This window comes from Neoarius graeffei, chromosome 9 (genome assembly GCF_027579695.1).
Source record: "Neoarius graeffei isolate fNeoGra1 chromosome 9, fNeoGra1.pri, whole genome shotgun sequence".
NCBI lineage: Eukaryota > Metazoa > Chordata > Actinopteri > Siluriformes > Ariidae > Neoarius > Neoarius graeffei.
Genome location: NC_083577.1, coordinates 19,309,736 through 19,324,589, shown reverse-complemented (window position 1 = coordinate 19,324,589; position 14,854 = coordinate 19,309,736). Strand labels below are relative to the sequence as shown.

Here is a 14,854-nt window from a genome sequence, read left to right as displayed (position 1 = left end):
GAGAACCAGGTACTTGCAGATCTTTTTTTGTCAGTGTTCGCTGATCTTGGAGCTTCAACCTCTGGCTTTCCCCACAGAACACTCCCGGGTAGCCTATACCATCACGCTCCACACCGGCAAGGCCAGGGAATGGGGGATGGCGGTCTGGGACACCGACATGCCCTGTTCCAGCTTCAAGGAATTCTCTGAGGAAATGAGGCGAACATTCGACTGCTCTCTGTCAGGCCGGGAGGCGGCAAGAGAGCTAATGGAGCTGCAGCAGGGGTCCTGATCTACCTCAGATCATGCCATTGAGTTCCAGACATTGGCAGCATCATGCGGTTGGAACGAGAGTGCCCTGGTCGACACGTTCCTACATGGCTTATCCGACGCCATCAAGAATGAACTCGTCTCGTGGGAACTGCCATCGGACTTCTCCAGCCTGATGGACCTTGCCAATCGCATTGATGTGCGGGTTCAACAACGGAGGAGAGAGAGGAGCCGCCTCAACTTCAACCCCTCTCCACCACCCGCCTCGTCCGTTGAACCCATGCAGGTAGATTGGGTATGGGTGTCAGTGGAGGAACGACTGCACCGATGGAGCATGGGAGCTTGCTTCTACTGCGGTCAGCAGGGACACATCTGCTGAGCCTGCCTGCTAAAAGGACGAGCCCACCAGTGAATCGAGGGGCCCTGGTGGGCAATGCTCGGAACCAGTCCCCTGCCAACCGACCGTTGCTCCCCGTTATCACTCTCAACAACCGGCATCACCATCTTCAGGGACTCGTCAACTTGGGAGGTGGACTGGAACCTGATCTGCTCCGCCACCGCCAAGGATCTCGGAATCCTGTTACTCGCCCTCAAGGTCCCTCTCATCATCCTGACACTCAATGAGGCTGGCTTGACCACCATCACTCACCTCACCACCCCACTCACCCTAAGGATTTCAGGCAATCACTCCGAAACTATACAACTTCATGTCATGAACAACCCTCACGTTACTGTTATTCTTGGATTACCCTGGTTGATGCAGGTATATGATGAACTATACAACTTCATGTGATGCACAACCCCCACTTAAACTGGACTGACCACACCATCTTAGGCTGGAGTTCTTCCTTCCTAGCCTCCTGCCTGAACTCTGCTCTGCCTCCCACCAAACCACCTCAGCCAGCGAGTTTCCTGACCTTTCTCATGTGCCTCTGGAATATCTGGACCTTCAATAAGACCCGAGCAGTGTCCCTTCCCTCTCATAGGCCCTATGACTGTGGTATCGACCTCCTGCCAGGGACGGTGCCACCCAAGGGACGTCTCTACTCTTTCCCCTGCCGAGAGACAAGACATGGCGAAATGCATCACTGAGTCTCTGGCAGCTGGGATCATCCGCCCTTCCTCCTCCCCAGCAGGGGCATGATTCTTCTTCGTGGAGAAAAGTCACTCCACTCCTGCATTGACTACTGAGGTCTCAATGCCATCACGGTCAAGAACCGCTACCCACTACTGCTCATGACTACAGCCTTCGAACTACTCCAGGGAGCTAAGGTGTTCACCAAACTGGACTTACACAATGCCTATCACCTAGTTAGGATCAGGGAAGGGGACAAGTGGAAGATGGCCTTCAACACCACCACAGGCCACCATGAGTACCTCGTAGTCCCTTTCAGCCTGACTAACACGCCTGCAGTATTCCACGCATTGGTTAATGATGTCTTGAGGGACTCTCTTAATATCTTTTTGTCTTTGTTTACCTGGACGATATCTTGAGTTTTCTCTCGCTCCCTGGAGGAACATCAGGGTCACGTCCAGCAGGTTCTTCAACGCCTGCTGGAGAATTAGCTATTCATTAAGACAGAGAAGAGCGAGTTCCACCAAGGCTCTGTCTCATTCCTGGGGTTCATCATTTCACCAGCCAAGATCCAGATGGACCCCCTCAAGCCGGAGGCAGTCGCTGACTGGCCCGCCCCATCTTTGAGATGAGAGCACCAGTGCTTCCCGGGGTTTGCCAACTTTTACAGGCGTTTCATCCGTAACTTCAGCACTGTGGCCAGACTTCTCTCAGCTCTGACCTCAACCAAGACCTCAACCAAGACCAAGTTCAAGTGGGGGGAGGAAGCAGAGAAAGCCTTTTCCAGTCTCAAGCACGGCACCAATTCTCACCATACCCGATTCTACCAAGCAGTTTATCGTCGAGGTCTCCACCTCCGAGTCAGGGGTCTAAGCCATCCTATCCCAGAGGGACAATGACAACAAGGTCCACCCATGCTCCTTCTCCTGCCGGCTATCCCCAGCCGAACGAAACTACAACATTGGCGACCGAGAACTACTGGCCGTGAAACTAGCCTTGGAGGAGTGGAGGCACTGGCTCGAGGGGTTTGACCTCCTGTTCCTAGTCTGGACCAACCATAACCTGGAGTACCTCAAGTCTGCCAAACGTCTCAACTCCCGTCAAGCCTGTTGGTCTCTCTTCTTCTGATTCAACTTCACTCTCTCCTACCGCCCAGGCTCCAAGAACAGCAAACCCGATGCCCTGTCCAGAATGTCTTCTCTTCCCACCAAGAGGAGTCTAAGCCACCTGAAACTATCCTTCCTCCACACTGCCTGGTGGGAGCCACAATTCTAGAGGTTGAGACGCTCATGCAGAAGGCCCTGGAGCAGGACCCTGATGAAGGTAACTCCAACAATATTCCTCGTAACCATCTGTTTGTTTCCTGTCATGTGCGAACTCAGGTGCTGCAGTGGGGTCACAGTTCCAAGCTGGCCTGTCATCCGGGAGCCGCCTGAACCCTGGCTCTCATCCAGCAGCGCTTTTGGTGCCCATCCATCAAGGAGGATGTCCAGGAGTTTGTGGCAGCCTGTGACACATGCTCCCGGAACAAGACAGCCAATCGACCCCCTGCCAGCTTACTAAGACCCCTTTCTACTCTGCATCGACCTTGGTTACACATTGCCCTGGACTTCATCACAGGACTCCCCAACTCAGGTGGCAACACATGCATCCTCACTGTCATTGACTGTTTTTCTAAGACTGTCCATTTCATCCCTCTGCCCAAGCTCCCCTCAGCCAAAGAGACTGCAGAACTACTCATCCACCACATTTTCCGCTTACATGGTTTGCCTACCAACATAGTTTCTGACCGGGGTCCTCAATTCACTGCACAGTTCTGGAGAGCCTTCTGCAAACTCATCGGGGCCACCTGTAGTCTCTCCTCAGGCTTCCACCCACAGAACAACAGCCAGGCAGAACGGGCTAACCAGGCTTTGGAGGTTGCACTCAGGTGCATGGCGTCCAGGGATGCCAATTCTTGGAGCAAGTACCTACCTTGGATTGAATATGCACATAACACTCTCCCTTCCTCTGCCACAGGTCTCTCACCCTTCCAGTGCTCACTAGGGTACCAACCACCACTGTTCCCCAGCCAGGAGGAGGTGGTCACTGTACCATCAGCCCAGGCCTTTATACAGTGGTGCTTGAAAGTTTGTGAACCCTTTAGAATTTTCTACATTTCTGCATAAATATGACCTAAAACATCATCAGGTTTTCACACAAGTCCTAAAAGTAGATAAAGAGAACCCAGTTAAACAAATGAGACAAAAATATTATACTTGGTTATGTATTTATTGAGGAAAATGATCCAATATTACATATCTGTGAGTGGCAAAAGTATGTGAACCTTTGCTTTCAGTATCTGGTGTGACCCCCTTGTGCAGCAATAACTGCAACTAAACGTTTGTGGTAACTGTTGATCAGTCCTGCACACTGGCTTGGAGGAATTTTAGCCCATTCCTCCATACAGAACTGCTTCAACTCTGGGATGTTGGTGGGTTTCCTTATATGAACTGCTCGCTTCAGGTCCTTCCACAACATTTCCATTGGATTAAGGTCAGGACTTTGACTTGGCCATTCCAAAACATTAACTTTATTCTTCTTTAACCATTCTTTGGTAGAACAACTTGAGTGCTTAGGGTTGTTGTCTTGCTGCATGACCCACCTTCTCTTGAGATTCAGTTCATGGACAGATGTTCTGACATTTTCCTTTAGAATTTGCTGGTATAATTCAGAATTCATTGTTCCATCAATGATGGCAAGCCGTCCTGGCCCAGATGCAGCAAAACAGGCCCAAACCATGATACTACCACCACCATGTTTCACAGATGGGATAAGGTTCTTATGCTGGAATGCAGTGTTTTTCTTTCTCCAAACATAACGCTTCTCATTTAAACCAAAAATTCTATTTTGGTTTCATCTGTCCACAAAACATTTTTCCAATAGCCTTCTGGCTTGTCCACGTGATCTTTAGCAAACTGCAGATGAGCAGCAATGTTCTTTTTGGAGAGCAGTGGCTTTCTCCTTGCAACCCTTCCATGCACACCATTGTTGTTCAGTGTTCTCCTGATGGTGGACTCACGAACATTAACATTAGCCAATGTGAGAGAGGTCTTCAGTTGCTTAGAAGTTACCCTGGGGTCCTTTGTGACCTTGCTGACTATTACACGCCTTGCTCTTGGAGTGATCTTTGTTGGTCGACCACTCCTGGGGAGAGTAACAATGGTCTTGAATTTCCTCCATTTGTACACAATTTGTCTGACTGTGGATTGGTGGAGTCCAAATTCTTTAGAGATGGTTTTGTAACCTTTTCCAGCCTGATGAGCATCAACAACGCTTTTTCTGAGGTCCTCAGAAATCTCCTTTGTTCGTGCCATGATACATTTCCATAAACATGTGTTGTGAAGATCAGACTTTGATAGATCCCTGTTCTTTAAATAAAACAGGGTGCCCACTCACACCTGATTGTCATCCCATTGATTGAAAACACCTGACTCTAATTTCACCTTCAAATTAACTGCTAATCCAAGAGGTTCACATACTTTTGCCACTCACAGATATGTAATATTGGATCATTTTCCTCAATAAATAAATGAGCAAGTATAATATTTTTGTCTCACTTGTTTAACTGGGTTCTCTTTATCTACTTTTAGGACTTGTGTGAAAATCTGATGATGTTTTAGGTCATATTTATGCAGAAATATAGAACATTCTAAAGGGTTCACAAACTTTCAAGCACCACTGTACACCACTGCCGGAGGACGTGGGCATTGGCCCGGAGAAGACTCATTCGATCCGCACTCGCATCCAAGAAGCAGGCCGACAAACGTTGCTCCAAGGCACCCACCTACCGAGTGGGTCAACAAGTTATGCTCTCCATGCGCCACCTGCCACTTGGGGCCCTCTCTTGCAAGCTGGCACCCAGGTTCCTTGGACCCTTCCTCATCAAGAAGGTAATCAACTCATGCTCCGTTAGACTGGCATTACCACTCACCATGCGATGTGTTCACCCTACCTTTCATGTATCACAGCTTAAACCTCTGGTTTTCCAGTCCTTGTCTGTTTTTCACATTGTCTCTGTGCCATTATTGCTTCCTGTATTTTTGCTCTGTTTTGCCTAGTCTTTGCCACAGTTTTTTTGCACTCACGTTTTGTCTTTTCTTCATGTTTTTTGTGCCACGTTTTTGGTCTCCAGTTTTGTCAGGACTATTGACACGTTATTGACACGCTCATTGACACGTTAGCTCCCTTTGGTTTAGGAGTATAATCAATGCTGTGGCTTTCTTTGTGTAATTTTGTTACATAAGTGTTTTATAGTTTTGTACTGTACGCTGTTTCTTATGAACTGTGCCTGTAATGTCTCACATACTGTCTCTAAAATCACAATTCATAACAAATTGCATGAAAAGAGACAATGTGGTGAAGGTTAGGTTTATATAGAGTGTTAGCATTCATACTACTTTTTTAAATAAAATTAAACTGAACAATAATATGCTTATTTGTTAAATTTTCTACAAATTTCCCATTTTGTGTTGTGTACCAAATGAATAAATTACATTGTTACGGATAGTGATAAGGCTCTGACATATGAAACCCATAACAATTTGTTTTTGCATCTGAATGTTCAAGTTAATGTCACTTTGCACTTTTCTTGTATTCATAATGGCAGCCAAGGATGCACTTGTTACAGTTCCTCCACAGGAGGTGCAGTGGGTGGCTACAGTATCTACCTTGCCTTACCTTATTGTATTCTACAATTAAGTGGTTGCCAGACACTAGCAGTTCATGGCCATAGATTTTGGTGGTGCAGGATGACATTAAGTTGAGAGGGTATCACACTTGACTTAAGCTATAGGCTGAAATTTTAACTCAGTAACAAGTAGCTGGGAGTCAAGAACATAGTCATCCAGTGTAGTATAGCAGCTTGTTTTGAGTAGGTTTGACCCTGTTTGATCAATTCCAAACTGTAACAGTTTATCTGGTTACAATGATTACATATGAATCCTACAAACATTCAGCCACTCAATTTGGACTGATGGCAAAATATATAATGAAAAATCAGTCTAAAGTTGCTGAATATGAACCTCTAAGTAACCTCTTTATATGACAAACAGGAAGGAAGCTATTGAAGAAAAAACTATTTCAAACATTTGACCTTCTTGTGACCTTGACCCTGTATGGATCAGTTTCAAAATCTACCAAGTTCATCTGTGGGCTACAGTGATATTTCCATCCATCCATCAATTATCTGTAGCCGCTTATCCTGTTCTACAGGGTTGCAGGCAAGCTGGAGCCTATCCCAGCTGACTATGCGCGAGAGGCGGGGTACAGCCTGGACAAATCGCCAGGTTATCACAGAGCTGACACAGAGACAAACAACCATTCACAGTCACACCTACGGCCAATTTATGGCCCTTTTCCACTACCCTTTTTCAGCTCACTTCAGCCCAACACGGCTCGCGTTTCGACTACCTCAGAGCGGCGCGACTGGGCTTGCTTCAGCCTTACCCAGCACCCAAAACTTGCACGGTTTTGGAGTGGGGCTGAAGTGAGCCCAACTGAGTCGAGTGGGGCTAGGGGCGTGAGGAGACACTCCCCTGTGCACTGATTGGTGAGGAGGAGTGTCCTCACATGCCCACACACGCCCCGCGAGCACGCTGGGATCTGTAAACACCGTAAACCCGGAAGAAGAAGAATTACGAATTACGAGAATTTCTGAAGTCTTACTCACCTTGCCTCATCTATACGCTCTTGCCAGTATCTGTTGTCGGTGACAACAAGCCACAGCACCAAGACCAGCAACACTAACAACTCCATGTCCTCCATGTTTATTGTTTACTATCTGGGTCGTGAGACTACCGCTTAAAAGGTCACTGATGTCACTGTTTGCGCCGCCTAACGACATCACGTGACATCCACCCACTTTCGCTAACTCCACCCAATGTGTCCACCCACTTCCAGCCAGCACGGTTCAGCGTAGTCGAAATGCAACTCCAACAGCCCCACTCAGCTCGACTCAGCCCAACTCAGCACCGCACGGCTCAGCCCAACTCAGCCGCGTTGGTAGTGGAAAAGCGGCATTAGAGTCACCAATTAACCTAACCTGCATGTCTTTGGTGGAAAGCGGAGCACCTAGAGAAAACCCACGCAGACATGGGAAGAACATGCAAACTCCACACAGAAAGGCCCTCGTCGGCCACTGGGCTCAAACCCAGGACCTTCTTGCTGCGAGGCAACAGTGCTAACCACTACACCACCCTGCAGCCCTGATATTTCCATAAATATTATATTCAACCACTCATCTTTAAGATATCATGCTAACAGAAGCATGGATGCACATGTGAATAGACAACACAGACACCATGCCTCCTCCACCTAGTAGTGAAGGTTTTAAAAAAAATAAAACAGTTATTTCTGCTCTCTAAATGTTACATCAACTGACAAAACGTCCCCTTTGGACTGCAATTAATCAATATCATTAATCAACATTTGTATTTACTGTCTGAATAGTGGTCCTGTGCCCTATGTTCTGCCTGTGTCCACATGGCTTTCCTCAAATCCATAAAGGTTCAAGTTTTGCTTGATTTCAGTTTTTCCTTTCTTGGTCACAAAATATTAATCAACAGTAATGGAGAAGAAACAAAAACAGTCTTTCTGGACCTTAAGAATGATAATAGAGAAACTTAAAAGTCATGTATTCACTCTGTTATGCATCAGGTACAACACTGAATGAGGTATGTATCAGCAAGCATACAATTTCTCAGCAGCCAGAAATTCATGTGTTTCCATTACTCCTTTTTTATTTTGCAGTTTCAAATTGCGCATTAAGCAGGTTAATGGAAGTCCAGCTACTGACCATTTGAGAATTCCTCTTCTTATCTTTAGCCTCTTATTAAATCCATGAATGTCATTTTAGGTAAACAAGTAAGTCTAGGGCATGCCAGGCTTGCACCAGGATTTGCACCAACTGCACCAGGATTTCATTGACACTTTACTGACACATGACTTGCAATGTATTTGGAAGTGGAGTTTATTAGCAGGCCTTTTTACATTTTGCATAGTCTCATTAAAACTTAATTTACACCATATACCAAGTATGAGTGTGAAACCTGAGTGGCATCTAAAGTCTAAGACCAAGTACACTCATATTTTTACCTGATATCTAACATGCTGTATATTAAAGATACAACAGATTGTTATTGGGTTTTTTTTATTCAAAACACATGTGACATATACAACAGTAGTGAGATGTAATGTAATGTTGAGCAATGCATGCCTATTTAAACATGCATCTAAGATTTTGCTTACAAATTGACAACTTTTTGAACAATTCTAGCTTGAAAGCTGACGAGACTTTTTTGATCTCAAACAAAGCCACATTTGTTTTTGGACCACTAGATTTTACACCCTTTGCTTTTCCACCTTTAATTCACATATCGAAATAATTAACTCTTTGAACCACAATATATTCTTTTGGCTTCTCATGAATTGGTAAAATTCAAAGACCTGCTTTAGGAACAGTTATTTCAATCTCAACATGTTAATAAGTAGGGTAATTTCTCAGGAGTGGAAAATTATTCATTTTTTCCAGGACATTTGGGGTGAGTGCTCATTAATGGACAGTTATCACAGCTGACCTTGAAAAATGCAGCAATAGATGACATGATGACTGATAAATGAATCCTGTTCTTAACTGCATCCATTTTCTTTGGTTACATTTCAGTGAATTTTCTTAGTCATTTTAGGAGAAAAATATTCTCTACATTCCTCTTTCATTAACACTCTCTCTCTCACTCATACAAGACAGTATTTTAGGAGAAAAAGAGCAGGCTGACCGTCTAAGGCGAGCAGGGATGGATAGTCTTTGCAGTCAGAAACTCCAGCAGAATCAGTCACACAAATCCTCCAGAGGTTGCACCAGTAGGTGGCTGTAGTAATTACTGTGCCATCATTTGTAGACACTTTCCAGTAGTCTGTTGGTATAGTGGAAGTCACCAGCACCCAGCCTGCTAAGGATATAACAAATGCTACTATTTCTGTTACCATTGTGCCCATTGTTTCTTTATGATTATTGTTCAGCCAAAGTCTGTGTTTAGAGAAGTTCACTGGGTCCTCAAGTCCAGAATAACCCACGTTCAATATGAAAGAGTACATGAGTCATACACTGGCTACACTTTAGGGAGGGTTTTGGCTTCACTCGTCACAGTCTTCAAACAAATGGCTCCTTCTGTCCCCTTAGGACATGGTGTGACCATGGAATGTAGATTGGTCCAATAACAGCTGCTTATGGCTCACAAAAAACCCTTTAATAGTCTGTCATAAACACTGTCAAATGTTTCACAATAACCAATTCACCCTGTAAAAACTAATTTCATGAGTAATCCCCATTTTGGGAATCATAGGAAATAAAGTGCATACATTTGGAAATTAGTGAAAGAAAACTGACTGAACCAGAACAAACCCCAGAGCTGTTTACTGTTTGACACTTGTATGGCTCTTTATGGACTAAAGAAATAAAAGTCAAACAATATAGACTTAATGTACAGTGGTGTGAAAAAGTGTTTGCCCCCTTCCTGATTTCTTATTTTTTTGCATGTTTGTCACACTTAAATGTTTCAGATCATCAAACAAATTTAAATATTAGACAAAGATAACAAAAGTAAATACAAAATGCAGTTCTTAAATGAAGGTTTTTATTATTAAGGGGAAAAAAATCCAAACCTACATGACCCTGTGTGAAAAAGTGATTGCCCCCTCAACCTAATAACTGGTTGGGCTACCCTTAGCAGCAATAACTGCGATCAAGTGTTTGCAATAACTGGCAATGAGTCTTTTACAGCACTGTGGAGGAATTTTGGCCCACTCATCTTTGCAGAATTGTTGTAATTCAGCGACATTGGAGGGTTTTCGAGCATGAACCGCCTTTTTAAGGTCATGCCACAGCATCTCAATTGGATTCAGGTCAAGACTTTGACTAGGCCACTCCAAAATCTTCATTTTGTTTTTCTTAAGCCATTCAGAGGTGGACTTTCTGGTGTGTTTTGGATCATTTTCCTGCTACAGAACAGATGGCCGGATATTCTCCTTCCAGATTTTTTGTTAGACAGCAGAATTCATGGTTCCATTTACCACAGCAAGTCTTCCAGGTCCTGAAGCAGCAAAACAGCCCCAGACCATCACACTACCACCACCATATTTTACTGTTGGTATGATGTTCCTTTTCTGAAATGCTGTGTTACTTTTATGCCAGATGTAATGGGACATACACCTTCCAAAAAAGTTCAACTTTTGTCTCGTCAGTCCACAGAGTATTTTCCCAAAAGTCTTGGGGATCATCAAGATGTTTTCTGGCAAAACTGAGACGAGCCTTTATGTTCTTTTTGCTCAGCAGTGGTTTTCGTCTTGGAACTCTGCCATGCAGGCCATTTTTGCCCAGTCTCTTTCTTATGGTGGAGTTATGAACACTGACCTTAACTGAGGCAAGTGAGGCCTGCAGTTCTTTTGGATGTTGTTGTGGGGTCTTTTGTGACCTCTTGGATGAGTCGTCGCTGCGCTCTTGGGGTAATTTTGGTCGGGTGGCCACTCCTGGGAAGGTTCACCACTGTTCCATGTTGTCGCCATTTGTGGATAATGGCTCTCACTGTGGTTCACTGGAGTTCCAAAGCTTTAGAAATAGCTTTATAACCTTTTCCAGACTGATAGACCTCAATTATTTTGTTTCCCATTTGTTCCTGAATTTCTTTGGATCGCAGCATGATGTCTAGCTTTTGAGGATCTTTTGGTAAGTAAGTAAGTCAACTTTATTATCAATAATGCCATATGTGCAGGACATACAGAGAATTGAAATTGCGTTTCCCTCTTATCCGCGGTGCAAACAGTAATAAACATGAAATATAAAATATAGGTAAAATATATATATATATATATATATATATATATATATATATATATATATATACACACACACACACACACACACACACACACACACACAAGCTAAAGCTATCTAAGAAAAGACAGTGGCAATCCAGAAAGTATAAATATGGCAAATGTGGCAGTGTGAACAGAATTAACAGTATAAATTTAAATGTGATGAATGATAATATAAACAGAATGAACAATGTAAATGGGAACAGCAGTCTGACAGTATAGTAGGGCAATATAGCACGATATAAACAGAATTATCAGTATGAATATAAATATGGCAGTATGAGCAGAATTTACAGTGTAAGTATAAATATGGAAGATATGACAGTATAAACAGTATAGCAGTGAAGTCTATCAAAGATAAAAGATGTATAAAGTGTAAACAGTGTTGTAAACAGTTTTTATATAGTGCAATTGAGTAAAAAATATAACGTGTAAACAGTATTGTAAACAGTTTTTACATAGTGCAATTGAATTTCGTTAAAGTGGCTGGTGACATTTGGTTTGTGTATTAAGGGAAGGGGGTACTGGCCTGGGAGGGAGTTCAGCATCCTGATGGCTTGGTGGATGAAGCTGTCTCTCAGTCTGCTGGTTCTCGCCCGGAGGCTTCTCATTCTCCTCCCAGAAGGCAGGAGGCTGAAGAAGCGATGGTTGGTATGGGTGGAGTCGCCTGCAATGCTGAGTGCTCTGCAGGCCAGGCGTGTGTTGTAAATATCCTGAAGGGAGGGTAGGGGGACACCGATAATCTTCTCAGCTGCTCTCACTATGCGCTGCAGGGTCTTCTGGCAGGATGTAGTACAGCCGCCGTACCACACAGTGATGCAGCTGGTCAGGATGCTCTCGATGGTTCTGCGGTAGAAGGTGTGCATGATAGGGACTGGTGCTCTAGCTCTTTTCAGTCTGCGGAGGAAGTAGAGGCGCTGCTGAGCTTTCCTGGCCAGTGATGCGGTGTTGCTGCTCCAGGAGAAATCCTCAGTGAGGTACACACCCAGGAACTTGCTGCTGCTCACTCTCTCCACAGCGGCACCGTTGATGGTCAGTGGAGGATGCTGGGTGGAGGATCTCTGGAAGTCGACAACCATCTCCTTCGTCTTCTCCACATTAAGAGATTGTTGTATCTGCACCACGTGGCCAGTTGGCTCACTTCATCCCTGTAGTATGACTCATCATTGTTGTTAATGAGTCCCACCACAGTCGTGTCATCTGCAAACTTGATGAAGAGGTTGCTGTTGTGTGTTGGTGTGCAGTCGTGGGTCAGCAGGGTGAAGAGAAGGGGGCTGAGCACACATCCTTGGGAGGCCCCTGTGTTCAGTGTGATGGTGCTGGATGTGTTGCTACCGACCCGGACTGCCTGTGGTCTTCTGGTCAGGAAGTCCAGCAACCAGTTGCAGAGGAAGGTGTTAAGTCCTAGACAGTCCAGTTTCTGTATCAGCTGCTGGGGGATGATTGTGTTAAATGCTGAACTAAAGTCTAAGAACAGCATCCGCATGTAAGAGTCCTTAGTGTCCAGGTGAGTGAGAGCTGAGTGGAGAGCGGTGGAGATTGCATCATCAGTGGACCGACTGGACCGATATGCAAATTGGTACGGGTCCATGGAGGGAGGGAGGATGGATTTGATGTGCTGCATGACTAACCGCTCGAAGCACTTCATGATGATGGGGGTCAGTGCCACAGGGCAGTAGTCAGTGAAGCAGGATGGGGAGGCCTTCTTTGGAACAGGGATGATGGTGGTGCTCTTGAAGCAGGTGGGGACAACAGCTTGGCTCAGGGAGGTGTTGAAGATGTCTGTGAGGACATCTGTGAGCTCCTTTGCACAGTCCTTTAGCACACGACCTGGAATGTTGTCAGGTCCTACAGCTTTGCGGGTGTTGATCCTGGAGAGGGATCTCCTCACACTGGCTGGAGACAGGGACAGCACCTGGTCATCCGGAAGGGGCAGTGTCTTCTGTGCAGGCATGCTGTTGTTGGCTTCAAACTGTCCAAAGAAGTTGTTCAGACTGTTCAGCAGAGTGATGTCCTTGTCACAGGTCTGTTGTTGAGGTTTATAGTCCGTGATGGTCTGTATCCCCTGCCACAGGCTCCTTGTGTCTCTGCTGTCAGTGAAATGATGGGTTATCCTGCTGCTGTACTGCCTCTTTGCTAGTCTGATGCCACGGGACAAGTTGGCTCTTGCTGATCTCAGACCAGCCTCATCACCTGCTCTGAAAGCAGCGTTCCGGGCTTTCAGTAACAGTAACTTCCCCTGTCAGCCATGGTTTCTGGTTGGCCCGTACTGTGATGATCTTAATGTCCGTGACATCATCAATGCATTTACTAATGTAGGCTGTAACAGTGTCTGAATACTCCTGGATGTTGATCTGGTGGTTGTAGGTGGCTGCCTGCTTAAACATGTCCCAGTCTGTGATGTTAAAGCAGTCCTGAAGTGCTGAGGAAGCACCCTCTGGCGACACCCGTACCTGCTTTTGGACTGGTCTGGTGACTTTGACCTTCGGTCTGTATGCTGGCATTAGCATAACAGTGATGTGGTCTGAAGCACCGAGATGGGGGAGGGGTGAGGCCTTGTATGCTCTTTTTAGTGTTGTGTCTGATGGTCTACTTCACTTTTTCAGGCAGGTCCTATTTAAGTGATTTCTTGATTGAGAACAGGTGTGGCAGTAATCAGGGCTGGGTGTGGCTAAAGAAATTGAACTCAGCTTTCCAAAGATGTGATAAACCACAGTAAATTTATGTTTTAACGAGGGGGCAATCACTTTTTCACACAGGGTCATGTAGGTTTGGATTTTTTTCCCTTAATAATAAAAACCTTCATTTAAAAACTGCATTTTGTGTTTACTTGTGTTATCTTTGTCTAATATTTAAATTTGTTTGATGATCTGAAACATTTAAGTGTGACAAACATGCAAAAAAAGAAATCAGGAAGGGGGCAAACACTTTTTCACACAACTGTGTATATATAAAGCATAATGCATTTATAGAGGATTATTTCTGTAATAGAGAAAACTCACAAAATGTTCTGCCAGCCAACATTCAGATAACCACACATAAACACACACAATTATAAACAGTAAATTTATTCATCACTGCCACCAGCATAAAATGAACACTGAAGATAAGTGAATGAAAGCATGATGAAGTTGGAGGAAAGGGAGTGGGGAGAAAATGGAGAGTGAGCTGGAGGTAGAGGAACAGAATTAGGAGGAGTGAGAGTAGCTGGAAGATTAAGTTCAACTATAGAGATCTTGCAGTCACGTGACCGGAAAGTACACAGCCGCCATCTTGTCGGTACAAAACACAGCTGAATACTGCTGCACTCGTGTACAGAATGGATCAATTTCAACCGACGGACTACACGGCTCATTTTTCTAATGAACAGATAACTAGATATATGTCTAAAATAAACGATCTACAGATTAGTGACCTTTATGGCTTACCGGACGGAGTTTTCACGACCGTGTCAGTGGATATTGAACTGCCAGCGGAATACCCAGACATGTATAATTACCTCATCAACTTTCCCTCGCTGTTCAGTGGTGAAGCACTGCGTGCTTATAAATCTCTGGACAGTTATCTTTACAGAAATTCAGGATTTGTCAGCGACTCAGATGTGGCATCTTGTAAACAAGA

The 14,854-nt window shown here is 44.8% G+C and overlaps 1 protein-coding gene across 1 annotated transcript in view; it reads right to left on the bottom strand.

Annotated features, from left to right (window-relative positions):
- Positions 1-9,358, bottom strand: part of LOC132892107 (claudin-10-like) — a 33,270-nt gene extending 23,912 nt beyond the window's left edge. The window contains exon 1 of the mRNA XM_060930507.1: positions 9,139-9,358. Coding sequence (XP_060786490.1) covers positions 9,139-9,358 — 220 coding nt within the window. The remainder of the gene's footprint in view (positions 1-9,138) is intronic.
- Positions 9,359-14,854: the final 5,496 nt, after the last annotated feature.